Source organism: Canis lupus, chromosome 9, assembly GCF_048164855.1.
Source record: "Canis lupus baileyi chromosome 9, mCanLup2.hap1, whole genome shotgun sequence".
Lineage (NCBI taxonomy): Eukaryota > Metazoa > Chordata > Mammalia > Carnivora > Canidae > Canis > Canis lupus.
Genome location: NC_132846.1, coordinates 75,481,187 through 75,500,009, shown reverse-complemented (window position 1 = coordinate 75,500,009; position 18,823 = coordinate 75,481,187). Strand labels below are relative to the sequence as shown.

At 43.5% G+C, this 18,823-nt stretch overlaps 1 protein-coding gene across 1 annotated transcript; it reads right to left on the bottom strand.

Annotated features, from left to right (window-relative positions):
* Positions 1-10,850: 10,850 nt before the first annotated feature.
* Positions 10,851-12,878, bottom strand: LOC140639532 (disintegrin and metalloproteinase domain-containing protein 21-like). Its single transcript, XM_072837754.1, has one exon. The coding sequence runs from the start codon at positions 12,876-12,878 to the stop codon at positions 10,851-10,853; it is 2,028 nt and encodes a 675-aa protein (XP_072693855.1).
* Positions 12,879-18,823: the final 5,945 nt, after the last annotated feature.

The window sequence follows — 18,823 nt, the reverse complement described above, 5'->3', positions numbered from 1 at the left end:
GATACAGGACACAATCCCGGGACTCCAGGATCACGTCCTGAGCCAAAGCCAGGTGCTAAACCACCAAGCCACCCAGGAATCCCCACAGTCTGAATATTTAATAGGTTTCTTGACATCCCTTGTGCTCATGATGTCATAGTGTGAAGTTATCCAAGACCACATCATCAAACCAATCCCATGCTCACACATCCCTCCCCTGTAGAATGGGAACCTATCACATAAACCCCCCAACAGTGGTCCCTGCTGGAGTGGAACAAGATGACACTGAACAGAAATGCTTTGAGAGCCACATCCCATGTCCAGCTCAGAAACAGAATTTGGCTGCAAAAGAACGCCTTCTAATCCAGCATCTTGTAGCACAGAATGGACCCCATAGGATCTCTCTGTTCCTGAAAGAGCAACAGAGGTCAACAGCAGTTATTTTGAGGACTGCACAGATGATTCACATTAAATGGAAGCCTGAGTGTGAGGGAAAGTTAGCAAAAGAGGAAACTTAGAACGTCAATGTCCATCTACAGATGAATGGATAAAAGAAGATGTGGTCTAGGGCAGCCCAGTTGGTTTGGCAGTCTAGCTCTGCCTTCAGCCCAGGGCGTGATCCTGGAGGATCGGGGTCAAGTCCCACATTGGGCTCCCCGCATGCATCCTCCCTATGCCTGTGTTTCTGCCTCTCTCTCTCTGTCTCTCATTAATAAATACATAAAATCTTTTTAAAAAGATGTGGTCTATATATACAATGAAATATTACTCAGCCATTAAAAATGATGAATGTGCTTCAACGTGGATGGAACTAGAGGGTATTATGCAGAGTGAAGTAAGTCAGTCAAAGAAAGACCACACCACGCCACAGGAGTCCCTTATATTGATGTTTGGAGACTCAATCATGGGCTTAGATAAACCAGCTCAGACAAAAGCAGGGTGCACACAGAGTTTAGATGGAAACTGAGGAAAGAAAGGGGATGATGGCTCTCCTGTGAAGGCTTCCTGAAGTGTGGGGGGCGAGGGTATTCAACCGCAAGCTAGAGGTAGGGGACCATGTTCATCCCCCATCAGTGCATCAGGGCCCAAAAGAGCGCCACCTGCTGGAGCCCAGAGCTGCCCATCCCAAAACTATCTCCTGGACCCTAGATGTACAATTGTGGACCCCATTAGGGCAGGACCCCTGAGTGTGATCACAGCAACCCCTCCCCAGGGGGGAGCACCAGCAGTAGCAGGTCAGCAATTCTGGTGATCAGAGAGTACTGTGGGTGTCAGCTCTGTGGGAAGTAAGGCCTAGTTCCTCTCTAGGTTTATTCTACATTGTTTATTCCTGTTTAGTTATATTATACTAATTCTTTCTATATTATGATTTTGTTCTTAATCTTTCAATTTATTTTTTATTTTTATGAATATATTATACATATATATTTTTAATTTTCATTTACTTTAATATGTATGTTTATTTATTTGTAATCTATATTCTTTTTTTTTTCCTTTTTTTTTATTGGTGTTCAATTTACTAACATACAGAATAACACCCAGTGCCCGTCACCCATTCACTCCCACCCCCGCCCTCCTCCCCTTCTACCACCCCTAGTTCGTTTCCCAGAGTTAGCAGTCTTTATGTTCTGTCTCCCTTTCTGATATTTCCCACACATTTCTTCTCCCTTCCCTTATTTTCCCTTTCACTATTATTTATATTCCCCAAATGAATGAGAACATATAATGTTTGTCCTTCTCCGACTGACTTACTTCACTCAGCATAATACCCTCCAGTTCCATCCACGTTGAAGCAAATGGTGGGTATTTGTCATTTCTAATAGCTGAGTAATATTCCATTGTATACATAAACCACATCTTCTTTATCCATTCATCTTTCGTTGGACACCGAGGCTCCTTCCACAGTTTGGCTATCGTGGCCATTGCTGCTAGAAACATCGGGGTGCAGGTGTCCCGGCGTTTCATTGCATTTGTATCTTTGGGGTAAATCCCCAACAGTGCAATTGCTGGGTCGTAGGGCAGGTATATTTTTAACTGTTTGAGGAACCTCCACACAGTTTTCCAGAGTGGCTGCACCAGTTCACATTCCCACCAACAGTGTAAGAGGGTTCCCTTTTCTCCACATCCTCTCCAACATTTGTTGTTTCCTGCCTTGTTAATTTTTCCCATTATCACTGGTGTGAGGTGGTATCTCATTGTGGTTTTGATTTGTATTTCCCTGATGGCAAGTGATGCAGAGCATTTTCTCATGTGCATGTTGGCCATGTCTATGTCTTCTTCTGTGAGATTTCTGTTCATGTCTTTTGCCCATTTCATGATTGGATTGTTTGTTTCTTTGGTGTTGAGTTTAATAAGTTCTTTATAGATCTTGGAAACTAGCCCTTTATCTGATATGTCATTTGCAAATATCTTCTCCCATTCTGTAGGTTGTCTTTGAGTTTTGTTGACTGTATCCTTTGCTGTGCAAAAGCTTCTTATCTTGATGAAGTCCCAATAGTTCATTTTTGCTTTTGTTTCTTTTGCCTTCGTGGATGTATCTTGCAAGAAGTTACTATGGCCGAGTTCAAAAAGGGTGTTGCCTGTGTTCTTCTCTAGGATTTTGATGGAATCTTGTCTCACATTTAGATCTTTCATCCATTTTGAGTTTATCTTTGTGTATGGTGAAAGAGAGTGGTCTAGTTTCATTCTTCTGCATGTGGATGTCCAATTTTCCCAGCACCATTTATTGAAGAGACTGTCTTTCTTCCAATGGATAGTCTTTCCTCCTTTATCGAATATTAGTTGCCCATAAAGTTCAGGGTCCACTTCTGGATTCTCTATTCTGTTCCACTGATCTATGTGTCTGTTTTTGTGCCAGTACCACACTGTCTTGATGACCACAGCTTTGTAGTACAACCTGAAATCTGGCATTGTGATGCCCCCAGATATGGTTTTCTTTTTTAAAATTCCCCTGGCTATTCGGGGTCTTTTCTGATTCCACACAAATCTTAAAATAATTTGTTCTAACTCTCTGAAGAAAGTCCATGGTATTTTGATAGGGATTGCATTAAACGTGTATATTGCCCTGGGTAACATTGACATTTTCACAATATTAATTCTGCCAATCCATGAGCATGGAATATTTTTCCATCTCTTTGTGTCTTCCTCAATTTCTTTCAGAAGTGTTCTATAGTTTTGAGGGTATAGATCCTTTACATTTTTGGTGAGGTTTATTCCTAGGTATCTTATGCTTTTGGGTGCAATTGTAAATGGGATTGACTCCTTAATTTCTCTTTCTTCAGTCTCATTGTTAGTGTATAGAAATGCCACTGAATTCTGGGCATTGATTTTGTATCCTGCCACGCTACCGAATTGCTGTATGAGTTCTAACAATCTTCGGGTGGAGACTTTTGGGTTTTCTATGTAGAGTATCATGTCATCGGCGAAGAGGGAGAGTTTGACTTCTTCTTTGCCAATTTGAATGCCTTTAATGTCTTTTTGTTGTCTGATTGCTGAGGCTAGGACTTCCAGTACTATGTTGAATAGCAGTGGTGAGAGTGGACATCCCTGTCTTGTTCCTGATCTTAGGGGAAAGGCTCCCAGTGCTTCCCCATTGAGAATGATATTTGCTGTGGGCTTTTCATAGATGGCTTTTAAGATGTCGAGGAATGTTCCCTCTATCCCTACACTCTGAAGAGTTTTGATCAGGAATGGATGCTGTATTTTGTCAAATGCTTTCTCTGCATCCAAGGAGAGGATCATATGGTTCTTGGTTTTTCTCTTGCTGATATGATGAATCACATTGATTGTTTTACGGGTGTTGAACCAGCCTTGTGTCCCAGGGATAAATCCTACTTGGTCATGGTGAATAATTTTCTTAATGTACTGTTGGATCCTATTGGCCAGTATCTTGTTGAGAATTTTTGCATCCATGTTCATCAGGGATATTGGTCTGTAATTCTCCTTTTTGGCGGGGTCTTTGTCTGGCTTTGGAATTAAGGTGATGCTGGCTTCATAGAACGAATTTGGAAGTACTCCATCTCTTTCTATCTTTCCAAACAGCTTTAGGAGAATAGGTATGATTTCTTCTTTAAATGTTTGATAAAATTCTCCTGGGAAGCCATCTGGCCCTGGACTCTTGTGTCTTGGGAGGTTTTTGATGACTGCTTCAATTTCCTCCCTGGTTATTGGCCTGTTCAGGTTTTCTATTTCTTCCTGTTCCAGTTTTGGTAGTTTGTGGCTTTCCAGGAATGCGTCCATTTCTTCTAGATTGCCTAATTTATTGGCGTATAGCTGTTCATAATAGGTTTTTAAAATCGTTTGTATTTCCTTGGTGTTGGTAGTGATCTCTCCTTTCTCATTCATGATTTTATTAATTTGAGTCTTCTCTCTCTTCTTTTTAATAAGGCTGGCTAATGGTTTATCTATCTTATTAATTCTTTCAAAGAACCAACTCCTGGTTCTGTTGATCTGTTCCACAGTTCTTCTGGTCTCGATTTCGTTGAGTTCTGCTCGAATCTTTATTAGCTCCCTTCTTCTCTTGGGTGTAGGATCTATTTGCTGTTTTTTCTCTAGCTCCTTTATGTGTAAGGTTAGCTTTTGTATTTGAGTTCTTTCCAGTTTTTGAATGGATGCTTGTATTGCGATGTATTTCCCCCTTAGGACTGCTTTTGCTGCATCCCAAAGATTTTGAACGGTTGTATCTTCATTCTCATTAGTTTCCATGAATCTTTTTAATTCTTCCTTAATTTCCTGGTTGACCCTTTTATCTTTTAGCAGGATGGTCCTTAACCTCCATGTGTTTGAGGTCCTTCCAAACTTCTTGTTGTGATTTAGTTCTAATTTCGAGGCATTATGGTCCGAGAATATGCAGGGGACAATCCCAATCTTTTGGTATCGGTTCAGACCCGATTTGTGACCCAATATGTGGTCTATTCTGGAGAAAGTTCCATGTGCGCTTGAGAAGAATGTGTATTCAGTTGAGTTTGGATGTAAAGTTCTGTAGATATCTGTGAAATCCATCTGGTCCAGTGTATCATTTAAAGCTCTCATTTCTTTGGAGATGTTTTGCTTAGAAGACCTATCGAGTATAGAAAGAGCTAGATTGAAGTCACCAAGTATAAGTGTATTATTATCTAAGTATTTCTTCACTTTGGTTAATAATTGATTTATATATTTGGCAGCTCCCACATTTGGAGCATATATATTGAGGATTGTTAAGTCCTCTTGTTGAATAGATCCTTTAAGTATGATATAGTGTCCCTCTTCATCTCTCACTACAGTCTTTGGGGTAAATTTTAGTTTATCTGATATAAGGATGGCTACCCCTGCTTTCTTTTGAGGACCATTCGAATGGTAAATGGTTCTCCAACCTTTTATTTTCAGGCTGTAGGTGTCCTTCTGTCTAAAATGAGTCTCTTGTAGACAGCAAATAGATGGGTCCTGCTTTTTTATCCAGTCTGAAACCCTGCGCCTTTTGATGGGGTCATTAAGCCGTTCACATTCAGAGTTACTATTGAGAGATATGAGTTTAGTGTCATCATGATATCTATTCAGTCTTTGTTTTTGTGGACTGTTCCACTGACTTCTTCTTAAAGGGGAATTTTAAGAGGCCCCCTTAAAATTTCTTGCAGAGCTGGTTTGGAGGTCACATATTCTTTTAGTTGCTGCCTGTCTTGGAAGCTCTTTATCTCTCCTTCCATTTTGAATGAGAGCCTTGCTGGATAAAGTATTCTTGGTTACATGTTCTTTTCATTTAGGACCCTGAATATATCCTGCCAGCCCTTTCTGGCCTGCCAGGTCTCTGTGGAGAGGTCTGCTGTTACCCTAATACTCCTCCCCATAAAAGTCAGGGATTTCTTGTCTCTTGCTGCTTTAAGGATCTTCTCCTTATCTTTGGAATTTGCAAGCTTCACAATTAAATGTCGAGGTGTTGAACGGTTTTTATTGATTTTAGGGGGGGATCTCTCTATTTCCTGGATCTGAATGCCTGTTTCCCTTCCCAGATTAGGAAAGTTTTCAGCTAGAATTTTTTCAAATACATATTCTGGCCCTCTGTCCCTTTCGGCGCCCTCGGGAACCCCAATTAAACGTAGGTTTTTCTTCCTCAGGCTGTCGTTTATTTCCCTTAATCTATCTTCATGGTCTTTTAATTGTTTGTCTCTTTTTTCCTCACTTTCCCTCTTTGCTGTCAACTTGTCTTCTAGGTCACTCACTCGTTCTTCCACCTCGTTAACCCTCGTCGTTAGGACTTCTAGTTTGGATTGCATCTCATTCAATTGGTTTTTAATTTCTGCCTGATTAGCTCTAAATTCTGCAGTCATGAAGTCTCTTGAGTCCTTTATACTTTTTTCTAGAGCCACCAGTAGGTGTATAATAGTTCTTCTGAATTGGCTTTCTGAGATTGAATTGTAATCCAGATTTTGTAACTCTGTGGGAGAGAGGACTGTTTCTGATTCTTTCTTTTGAGGTGAGGTTTTCCTTCTAGTCATTTTGCTCAGTGCAGAGTGGCCAAAAGCAAGTTGTATTGGGAAAAAGAGAAAAAGAGAGGAGAGAAAGAAGGAAAGAAAAGAGAAAGAGAAAAAAAAAGGGAAGAAAAAGAAAAAAAAAACGAATAAAAAAAGAAGAAAAAGAGAAAGAAAAAGAAAGGAGAAAAAAAGGGGGTGGGGGAAGGAAACAAATCAAAAAGCAAAACAAACAAAAACAAAAACAAAAACAAAAACAAACAAACAAAAAAAGAACCACCGGGGAGTATCTTCTGATTCTGTGTTCTTTAAGTCCCTTGGCTTCTCCTGGAAGTTGTCAGTCTAGCTGGTGTTCTGGGGGAGGGGCCTGTTGTGCTGATTTTCAGGTGTTAGCAGTTGGGGGAGCTGCTGTGCCCCTGCCTGGTGCAGGGCTCAGTAGGGGTTGTTTACCCCGTGAGGCCGCAGGAGGAACAGCCCCAGTGGCGGGGCAGCTCTGGAAACCTCGATTCAGCTCCGGCAGGAACTCCGTCTGCAGGGCCTGGAGGCTCCGGGGCGGGGCCGCTGATCTGCTCAGCTGGGGCAGGAGCGTCCTCGCTGTCCTGGGCCCTCCCGGCCTCTGCCTGTCCCGGGGGAGGCCGGATCCTGGGCTGTGTCCTGGCGCCCTGTGCTCCGGAGCCTGCGCTGGTGGATTCGCGCTCCCGCCCCGCAGCCCCCTCTGCGGAGCTGCCGCCCGAGCCCCTCTGAGCTGCTCCTGGAACCGCGCAGCCCCCTCTGCACGGAGCCTCTTCCTCTGCCCGAGCCCCTCCGAGCTGCTCCCGGGGCCGCGCAGCCCCCTCCGCGGAGCCGCCGCCCGAGCCTCTCCAGCTGCTCCGGGTCCCGCCTGTCCCGCCGTGCGCGCTGCAGCCCTTAGGGAGCTCGGCGCACTCTCCTGGGCGCGCATTTGCTGTTACTGTCCCCGGGAGCCTGCGGGCCTCCTCGCCCTCCTGGTCCTGCTCCACCTCCCTGGAGCCCCTTTCCCCCGGGAAGGTCGGTGCAGCTCCTGCGTCTCCGGGACGGGGCTCTCCTGTCCTGGGGACCCTCGCCCCGGCCTCAGCCCGGCTCCTCGCGGGGCCCCTCCCCCTTGGAGGCCTTTGTTCCTTTATTTCTTTTTCCCCGTCTTCCTACCTCGATAGATGCGCGAACTCTTCTCACTGTAGCATTCCAGCTGGTCTCTCTTTAAATCTCAGGCCGAATTCATAGATTTTCAGGATAATTTGAAGGCTTTCTAGGTAGTTTGGTGGAGACAGGTGATTTGGAGACCCTACTCTTCCGCCATCTTGCTCCTCCCCCCTGTAATCTATATTCTATTAAGGAGGAGACCAACACATTTGACGATCTTTTTTATTATTATTTTTCCCTTTTTCTCTCTTACCATTTATTGTAAGCAGAAAATGAAATGATGGAAAAATTCACCCTAGAAGAGTTAACAAGAGGAAAACCTCTTTATTGAAGAATTTCTTTTTAAGGGCTTCTGAGGGGATTTCTATCAAACGTTAAAAGAAGAAAACATACCTATTCTACTAAAACTGTTCAGAAAGATAGAAAGAGATGGAGTACTTCCAAATTCATTCCATGAGGCCAGCATCACCTTAATTCCAAAACCAGACAAAGACCACAACCATAAAGGAGAATTATAGACAATATCCCTGATGAACATGGATGCAAACATTCTCAACAAGACACTAGCCAATAAGATCCAACAGTACATTAAGAAAAAAATTCACCATGACCAAGTGGGATTTATTCCCGGGATACAAGGCTAGTTCAACACTCATAAACAATCAGCGTGACTCATCATATCAGCAAGAGAAAAACCAAGAACCATATGATCCTCTCATTAGATGCAGAGAAAGCATTTGACAAAATACAGCATCCATTCCTGATCAAAACTCTTCAGAGTGTAGGGATAGAGGGAACAATCCTCAACATCTTAAAAGCCATCTACAAAAAGCCCACAGCAAATATCCTCAAGGGGGAAGCACTGGGAGCCTTTCCCCTAAGATCAGGAACAAGACAGGGATGTCCACTCTCACCATTGCTATTCAACATAGTACTGGTAGTGCTAGCCTCAGCAATCAGACAACAAAAAGACATTAAAGGAATTCAAATTGGTAAAGAAGAAGTCAAAATCTCCCTCTTTGCTGATGACATGATACTCTACATAGAAAACCCACAAAGCCTCTACCCCAAGATTGCTAGAACTCATACAGCAATTTAGCTGTGTAACAGGATACAAAATCAATGCCCAGAAGTCAGTGGCATTTCTATACACTAACAATGAGACTGAAGAAAGAGAAATTAAGGAGTCAATCCCATTTACAAATGCACCCAAAAGCATAAGATACCTAGGAATAAACCTAACCAAAGAGGTAAAGGATCTGTACCCTAAAAAGTATAGAACACTTCTGAAAGAAATTGAGGAAGACATAAAGAGATGGAAAAATATTCCATGCTCATGGATTGGCAGAATTAATATTGTGAAAATGTCAATGTTACCCAGCGCAATTTACACGTTTAATGCAATCCCCATCAAAATATCATGGACTTTCTTCAGAGAGTTAAAAGAAATTAGTTTAAGATTTGTGTGGAATCAGAAAAGACCCTGAATAGTCAGGGGAATTTTACAAAAGAAAACCATAGCTGGGGGCATCACAATGCCAGATTTCAGGTTGTACTACAAAGCTGCGGTCATCAGGACAGTGTGGTACTGGCACAAAAACAGACACATAGATCAATGGAACAGAATAGAGAACCCAGAAGTGGACCCTGAACTTTATGGCCAACTAATATTCGATAAACGAGGAAAGACTATCCATTGGAAGAAAGACAGTCTCTTCAACAAATGGTGCTGGGAAAATTGGACATCCACATGCAGAAGAATGAAACTAGACCACTCTCTTTCACCATACACAAAGATAAACTCAAAATGGATGAAAGATATAAATGTGAGACAAGATTCCATCAAAATCCTAGAGGAGAACACAGGCAACACCCTTTTTGAACTCAGCGACAGTAACTTCTTGCAAGATACATCCACGAAGGCAAAAGAAACAAAAGCAAAAATGAACTATTGGGACTTCATCAAGATAAGAAGTTTTGCACAACAAAGGATACAGTCAACAAAACTCAAAGACAACATACAGAATGGGAGAAGATATTTGCAAATGACGTATCAGATAAAGGGCTAGTTTCCAAGATCTATAAAGAACTTCTTAAACTCAACACCAAAGAAACAAACAATCCAATCATCAAATGGGCAAAACACATGAAGAGAAATCTCACAGAGGAAGACATAGACATGACCAACATGCACATGAGTAAATGCTCTGCATCACTTGCCATCAGGAAAATACAAATCAAAACCACGATGAGATACCACCTCACACCAGTGAGAATGGGGAACATTAACAAGGCAGGAAACAACAAATGTTGGAGAGGATGCGGAGAAAAGGGAACCCTCTTACACTGTTGGTGGGAATGTGAACTGGTGCAGCCACTCTGGAAAACTGTGTGGAGGTTCCTCAAAGAGTTAAAAATAGACCTGCCCTATGACCCAGCAATTGCCCTGTTGGGGATTTACCCCAAAGATTCAGATGCAATGAAATCCCGGGACACCTGCACCCGATGTTTATAGCAGCAATGTCCGCAATAGCCAAACTGTGGAAGGAGCCTCGGTGTCCATCGAAAGATGAATGGATAAAGAAGCTGTGGTTTATGTATACAATGGAATATTACTCAGCCATTAGAAATGACAAATACCCACATTTGCTTCGACATGGATGGAACTGGAGGGTATTATGCTGAGTGAAGTAAGTCAATCAGAGAAGGACAAACATTATATGTTCTCATTCATTTGGGGAATATAAATAACAGTGAAAGGGAATATAAGGGAAGGGAGAAGAAATGTGTGGGAAATATCAGAAAGGGAGACAGAACGTAAAGACTGCTAACTCTGGGAAAAGAACTAGGGGTGGTGGAGGGGGAGGAGGGCGGGGGGTGGGGGTGAATGGGTTATGGGCACTGAGGGAGGCATTTGAGGGGATGAGCACTGGGTGTTATTCTGTATGTTGGCAAAGTGAACAGCAATAAAAAATAAATTTATTATTAAAAAAATGAAACAAATATGTGGAGAGGCCAATGTATATTTTTCAAGATTTATTTCCAGGCGTCTGGTCAGAGACCAGTTCCAGAACTGATTGAGAGTCCCATGATGTGCGTGGGACCCTGTGTCTCCTGCAGAGCCCTGGAACTGTGGATATTGTCCTTGCCATCTCCTTGCTATAAATTCACTCATGTTCCTGTGGATGGTCAATTGTTGTTCACGAGTCTGGGGCTGATTTATGGATTGTCTTGTTGTTCCAGGTTCTGAAGTTGTATTATCATATTGGCTTAATCAACTATTACATCTTTTACTGTGACTATCTTGATGGTTCTAACATTGGTGGCAACACCAAAAAGGAGTGCAGCTATCAAGGCATAGATTCGACCAAAGACCACTCTCAGATATATCACTGACTCATGACTTTGCCTGACTGCCCGCATTCTTCTTGGAGGGGGTCCACTGTCTGTGCTCCCACCAGCACCTCGATCAATGCACCGTGGAGGATCCCAGCCTATGTGGCAATGACAGTTCCTGTTGTTGTCGCAAATGCCCCTGTAACTGCATTTTTCAGGGATGCAGTCATAATTCAGCTGACCTATAGTGCCATTGCAGTAGGTATTTTGACAGAATTTTCCAGGAGCACAGGGAGTACCAGATCGCACATGACCAATATCATTTGTTCCTGTGCCACGATGTGAATCCAGCCCAAAACACCAGACCCCTGATATCTTAGACTGATGGAATCCCACATGTTCTTGCAACCGAGGGAGATGGGTGACATTGCTACACTGCAGTCTTCCACACTGAATATTTTCGACCTCACACGAGGTACTAGCTATTTTCTCAGCTAGTCTTCTACAGTGTCCATATCTATCACCTCTTCTATTTATGGTATAGCATACATCTGCACCATTCACAGCATTTTTACCAAAGATTTCTTTGCAGTGCACAGAGCGATCAGTACAGTTTCCATGATAACAGTAGCCCACTTCAGTGCACGGGGTTCCATCTTGCATATAGAAATCATCAGGGCATGTCAAGGACCCTCCTCGGCAGTACTCCGGAAGATCACACACAGTTTGGATTGGTCTGCAGAGTGTCCCAGCAGGGGAATAGGTGCAGTTTGTGCAGCATCTGCCTGTATTACATATGCTTCCAGTAGTGAAGGTACAATCATTATGACAGCAGAGATTGCTATAACACTGTTTGAAGGAGCCACAGTCACACTGTTCAAGTGGATCCACTATGGAGTTTCCACAACGATCATGAGTCAGACTTTTATTTAAATACCTCATTTCGGTGCTGTACAAGCACTCTGATTTACCAGATCCCACAATGTGCTGGAGATGCATAAAGGAACAGTTACTAAAACTATCAGTCAGACCAATGATTTTGTGCATAATGCAGATAGATCTTCTCTGACAGATACAAAACCTGTTGTCATAATATAAACCAAAACTTCTACCCACCTTCTGTGCTGCTACGATAGACAATATTAAATAATGTCTGCCTAGGTACCCAAGCATGAGGAGATTTTGCATTTTGCAGAAGCGATAAAGTATAGGTTCTGTATTATTATCCAGTGGCCCTTCTTTAATGACAATTAAGGTCGAATGTGGTAAAATAATTGGATAAACCTTAGAATGGTAATATCTAGCTAATGGACTATGGGCTTGATGAACATTGTTCATGGCAGCTGACTCTCCCTGAGTATAAATAATCATGGATCCAATATAGTAATTTATATCAAGTGCTTGATAGAATGTGTCAATCAAACTAAATATCCTTATCAGGAATTGGGCACATTTAGACACGTTGTTGAACACACTATACATTGAGTGTGAACTTAAGGCGAGCGATTTCACATAACCATTATGAGATGCATACATCTTACTTGAGAGCCGCATAACTACACTGGCATTTGCTTGAGAGAATAAGGGGTCTCTATCCTCCTTCAGTCCCAGTTTATAGGTAGGGACTGTTGCAATGCTGTCTGCCACTATCTGAGAAACAATGTGTTCAAATCTTTGGGAACTGCTGAGGGGCTTGATCTCATAGGCAAGGTCATCCAACTTCATGATACCTTCCAGTCCCCCATGGCACGTGTCCAGGGTGACCATGGAAAGAGGAATCTCCTCCAGGTAGCCGAGGTAGTAACAGTCAGGAGGGATGAACGGGTAATCCACCTGCAAGGCACCTTGGTCATCCTGAGTCATCACCAGCAGATGCCTGGACCAGAAGAGCTTCTTGCGCCGCATGTGGATAACGTGCCTCTTGCCCCCAAAGTGCAGGCTGTAGGAGAGCCAGCCTGGCATCTGGACGCCTTTGCCGTGGTGCAGTTCCTTCCTGGAATGACCACCTCAGAGGAGACATAACGCCAGGAGGGATGGCCTTGAGAACCCTGGGTGGGAGCCAGCCCTGCCCAGAGCACAAGCAGCAAGAGGAGCACCCTCATGGAGACCGGGCCCTCTGCCAGCCTCACGCCCTTCTCAGGGACATCTGGCAGTGAGATAGATAAAAAGAGGACCCTCAGCACAGCAAGGTCTGGAGCATCTGATAGAACAGAAGGCTGCCTCAGGTTGCCACATCCCTACACCTGGCAACCAGCTGTGGGGAGTAGGTCACAGACACTGGGTGTGGCAGAGGGTGGGTCTGCACATCAGTTCAGCTGGGGTGGATGTGTGAGGGGTGCGGAGGGGGTAGGACCCAGAGGCAGCCCCTTTCCCACACGTTCAGTCTTTCTTCCAGACCCTTGAATATGTGACATACAGTTATACTGCAATTACCTTCTCTACCAGCTCCATTCGCTATGGTTCCCCTGGGTCATGTTCTGTGCACGAGCACTATACCTCCCTCTGGAGACCACTCCTCGCTCCTTGCTAACCTTGTTGAGGGAGATGTGGCAAATTTAACCATGTAGCTTTGAACAGCATGACTTTAACTTTACACGTCTTATTGTGCTTTGCCACTGATCTGCCACTCATTTGATCCTTTATTTTTATTTATTTATTTATTTATTTATTTATTTATTTATTTATTTATTTATTTTGCCTGGAAGCATCCTTTGAGCTCACTGGGTAAAACATTGCCCAACTGAGGGGGGCACTTGATGGGATGAGCACTGGGTGTTATTCTATATGTTGGTAAATTCAACACCAATAAAAAATAAATTAAAACAAAACAAAACAAAAACATTGCCCAGTATTCCATGTGAGGACCCTTGAGGTCCCACGATGTATTTTATTGTTTTCTCATGCCAGCTAGTGAGAAAAGAAGGTACTGCTGACCACATAGCAGACACTGTGGTTGTCTGCTGTCCTGCTCTACTGTGGTTCTTTCCTGGCCTTGGGGAGTATGTGTGGCTGTCCTGAGCAGAAGACCCAGGGACTGGGGTGTGCCGAGGAAAGGATGGTAGTTGGCACCTGGGAGCCTGCATGTGGACAAGAAATATTTCCAAGCACTGCATTCTCATGGACTATTAGCTTCCCAAAAACCTTTACTATCTCCTGGGTCAGAAAAAAACCTCACAAGTGTGCCCCTCCTGCCCACGTGAGTGACCTCCTGAACCAAGCTCCCTATCTTTCCAGTCAAAACTCATACCTTGAATAGCAACTTTGTCAATGATGGGTATTTGAAGTTGGGTTTCAGGAACAATGAAGCAGAGAATGGATTGGCAGTTGCCAGGGACTGGTGGGTGGGGCAATGGTGACTTGCATCTCTAGGGTTCTGGTTTTATGTTATGCAACATGATTCGGTTCCAGAGGTGTGCTCCAGAACCTTGCACATGTAAATGACAATAGTGTGCCTACAGGCACAATTTTGACAAGAAGGTAGATCTCATGTTGTGGAGAAATGACCACAATACAAAGTGAAAGGCAGGCATTCTGCTCCTCTCATGACAGTGTGCTAAGCTCCATCTACATGCTGCCTACTGAAAATGTGAAAATAATCCTAATGAAGTACTTGGATCATTTGCATACTCTTCCATCATTAGATGTGGCAGCTGCAAATATGTTCTCCCATTCCATTGTTTGCCTTTTCCTTTCGTTGCCTATTCCTTCAATGTGCAGAAGTCGTTGTCTCATTTTGTTTTTTGTTTTGTTTTGTTTTGTTTTGATAAAGTCCAGAAAGTTTATTTTTGTTTTTGGCCCCCTCTCCTCTGGAGACACTTCTAGAGAGAATTTGTATGAGTCCTGTGAAGGACTTGGCTGCCTGTGTTCTCCTCCAGGACACTTGTTTTCCTGTCCCACATTTATTTTTCTTCCATTTTGACTTTATTTCTGTGTATGGTAGAGACAGTGGTCCAGTTCCATCCTTCTGCATGCAGGTCGCCAGTTTTAGCAACTACACCGTGTGCTGTAGACACCGTCTTTTTTCCATAGGCTAGTCTTGTGTGCTTTGTCAAAGTTTAACTGACCATAGAGTAGAGGGTCCTATTCTGGTTCTATGTTCCATTCCACTGATCTATGTGTCTGTTTTGGTGCCAGGAACATACCGTCTTGATGACTACAGCTTTGTAATATATCTTGACATCCCTGGTGCCTCCAGCTTTGCTGTACTTTTTCAGGATTGCTTTATTCTTGTCATACGTGGCCCCATAAAACTGTAGGACTGTTTGTTCAAGTTCTGAAACTTCCTAGGGGATCCCCGGGTGGCTCAGCGGTTTGGCGTCTGCCTTAACACCTGGGTGTGGTCCCAGAGATCTGGGATGGAGTCCCACATTGGGCTCCTAGCATGGAGCCTGCTTCTCCCTCTGCCTGTGTCCCAGCCTCTCTGTGTGTCTCTCTCTATGTCACTCATGAATAAATGAAAAAAATATTTTTAAAAGAAGTTCTGAAATTTACTGGTGGTATTCTCATAGGGACTGTATTGAATTTGGACCCTGCTTTCTATGGTATAGACATGTATGATTGCATGTATGTATGTATGTGTGACTATATTTTAAAAGAATTTGATTATCCTTTTAAGAGAGAGGGAGAAGAGTGATGAGCAAGTTTGATGGAGGGAGCACAGGAGAGAGAGAAGCAGATTCCTAATTAGCAAGGAACCCTATCCAGACCTGGAACACAGGTTGAGTGTATTATGACCTGAGCCAATGGCAAAATTGAACCAAATCTGTCACCCAGGTGACATGCTAATATAGACATTTTATACTTCAGAGTAAAGGTCTTTTGCCCTGTTGATTAGGTCTATTCCTAGCTATCTTAATATTTTGATATAATTATAAATGGTATCCATTCCTTGATTTCTCTTTTGCTGCTTCTTATTGGTGTATTGAAATGTAAATGATTTCAGTAATGTGATTTTGTATCCTGTGGCTTTACTGAATTCATTGTCCAGTTCTAGCAATTTCTATCACATGGAGTTTTTTTCAGTGTTTTATGTAGAATATAAACCTGAGTGTATTGGGGAATATAAAAAAATAGTGAAAGGTAATAAAGGGGAAAGGAGAAAAAATAAGTGGGAAATATCAGAAAGGGAGACAGAACATGAAAGATGGCTAACTCTGGGAAATGAACTAGGGGCAGTGGAAGGGGAGGTGAGTGGGGGGTGGGGGTGACTGGGTGGCAGACACTGAGGTGGGCACCTGACAGGATAAGCACTTGGTGCTATTCTCTATGTTGGTAAATTGAACACCAATAAAAAATAAATTTATTATTTAAAAAATAATAAAAAATAAAGGGTTAAAAAAATAAATAAATAAACCTGAATGTACAAATCAAAGAATCCAGTTAAGAATGGGACAATTAGGAAGGAGACGGCAAGATGGCGGAAGAGTAGGGTCCCCAAGTCACCTGTCCCCACCAAATTACCTAGGTAACTTTCAAATCATCCTGAAAACCTACGAATTCGGCCTGAGATTTAAGGAGAGAACAGCTGGAATGCAACAGTGAGAAGAGTTCACACTTCTATCAAGGTAGGAAGACGGAAAAAAAAAAAAAGAAAGAAAAAGCATCCAAAGGGGAGGGGGCCCCACGAGGAGCCTGGCTAGGTCTGCACAGCAAGTGCTCCCAGGACAGGAAAGCCCAGGCCCAGCGAAGCAGGAGGTTCACCCATATTCTCAGAGAGAAAGGCGCTTGCAGGGAGTTGGAGAAGGATCCCAAGAGGGGCGGGGATGCCCTCAGGCTCCCAGGGACACTAATAGAGGACCTACACCCCGGGGAGAGCATGCCACACCACGACTGAGCTCCCTAAAGGTCTGAAGCGGGCACCTGGGAGGGCCGGGAGCAGCTAAGGGACAGCTCGAGCAGAGGCTCCACAGGGAGGGGGGTGCGAGGCCCTGGGAGCAGCTCACAGGTGGCTCTGGCAGAGGCTCCGCATGGAGGGGGCTGCCCAGCCAGGAGCATGATTCCAACAGTGCAGGCCCGGGAGCACAGGGCGCCGGGGACACAGCCCAGGATCTGGCGCTCCCCCCGGGACAGGCAGAAGCCGGGAGGGCACAGGACAGCAAGGACACTCCTACCACCAGGTGGCCCTGAGCTGAGCAGATCAGTGGCCCCGCCCCTGGAGCATCCAGGCCCCTGCAGACTGAGAGCTCCATAATTACTGCAGGAGCTGAATCCAAGGCTCCAGAGCTGGCCGCTGCCACGGTTGTTGTTCCTCCCGGGGCCTCACAGGATAAAAAACCCCCAACTGAGCCTCACAGCAGCCTCACCGGATAAACAGCTTAAACATCTTTCACTGAGCCCTGCACCAGGCAGGGGGCTGAGCAGCTCCCCCAAGTGCTAACACCTGAGAATCACAACAGCAGGCCTGTCCCCCTGAAGACCAGCTAGACGGACAGGGGAAAAACAAATTATTGACCAAGAAACACTAGAAAGTCCCAGGGGAAGTCGAGGGATTTGCAGTATACAGAATCAGAGGATACTCCCCTTTGTTTTTTGTTTTTTTTGATTTCTGTTTGCTTCCCCCCCCATTTTTTTAAATTCTTTTTTCTTTTCTTCTCTTTTTTCCTCTTTTTTTCTTTCTTTATTTTTCTTTGTTCTTTTTTCTTTTTCTCTCCTTCTTTCTCTTCTCTCTTTTTCTCCTTTTCCCAATACAACTTGCTTTTGGCCACTCTGCACTGAGCAAAATGACTAGAAGGAAAACCTCACCTCAAATGAAAGAATCAGAAACAGTCCTCTCTCCCACAGAGTTACAAAATTTGGAGTACAATTAAACGTCAGAAATCCAATTCAGAAGCACTATTATAAAGCTACTGGTGGCTCTAGAAGAAAAGCATGAGGGACGCAAGAGAGTTCATGACTGCAGAATTTAGATGTAATAAAGAAGAAATTAGAAATCAATTAAATAGGTGCAATCCAGACTAGAGGTCCTAACGATGAGGATTAATGAGGAGGAAGAACGAGTGAGTGACATATAAGGCAAGTTGATGGCAAAGAGGGAAACTGAGGAAAAAAAAGAGACAGACAATTAAAAGACCATGAAGATAGATTAAGGGAAAGAAACGACAGCCTGAGGAAGAAAAACCTACGTTTAATTGGGGTTCCTGAGGGCACAGAAAGGGACAGAGGGCCAGAATATGTATTTGAACAAATCATAGCTGAAGACTTTCCTAATCTGGGAAGGGAAATAGGCATTCAGATCCAGGAAATAGAGAGATCTCCCACTAAAATCAATAAACACCATTCAACACCTCGACATCTAATGGTTAAGCTTGAAAATTCCAAAGATAAAGAGAAGATCCTTAAAGCAGCAAGAGACAAGAAATACCTGACTTTTATGGGGAGGAGTATTAGGGTAACAGCACACCTCTCCACAGAGACCCAGCAGGCCAGAAATGGCTGTCAGGATATATTCAGTGTCCTAAATGAGAAAAACATGCAACCGAGGATACTTTATCCAGCAAGGCTTTCATTCAGAATGGAAGGAGAGATAAAGAGCTTCCAAGATAGGCAGGAACTGAAATAATATGTAACCAACAAACCAGCTCTGAAAGAAATTTTAAGGAGGACTCTTAAATTTCCGCTTTAAGAAGTCCAATGGAAAAATCCACAAAAACTGGGAATGAATAGGTATCATGATGACACTAAACTCATATCTTTCAATAGTAACTCTGAACGTGAATGGGCTTGATGATCCCATCAAAAGGTGCAGGGTTTCAGACTGGAGAAAAAAGCAGAACCCATCGATTTGCTGTCTACAAAAGACTCATTTTAGACATAAGGACACCTACAGCCTAAAAATAAAAGGTTGGAGAACCATATGCCACTCAATGGTCCTCCACAGAAAGCAGGGGTTGCCATCCTTATATAAGATA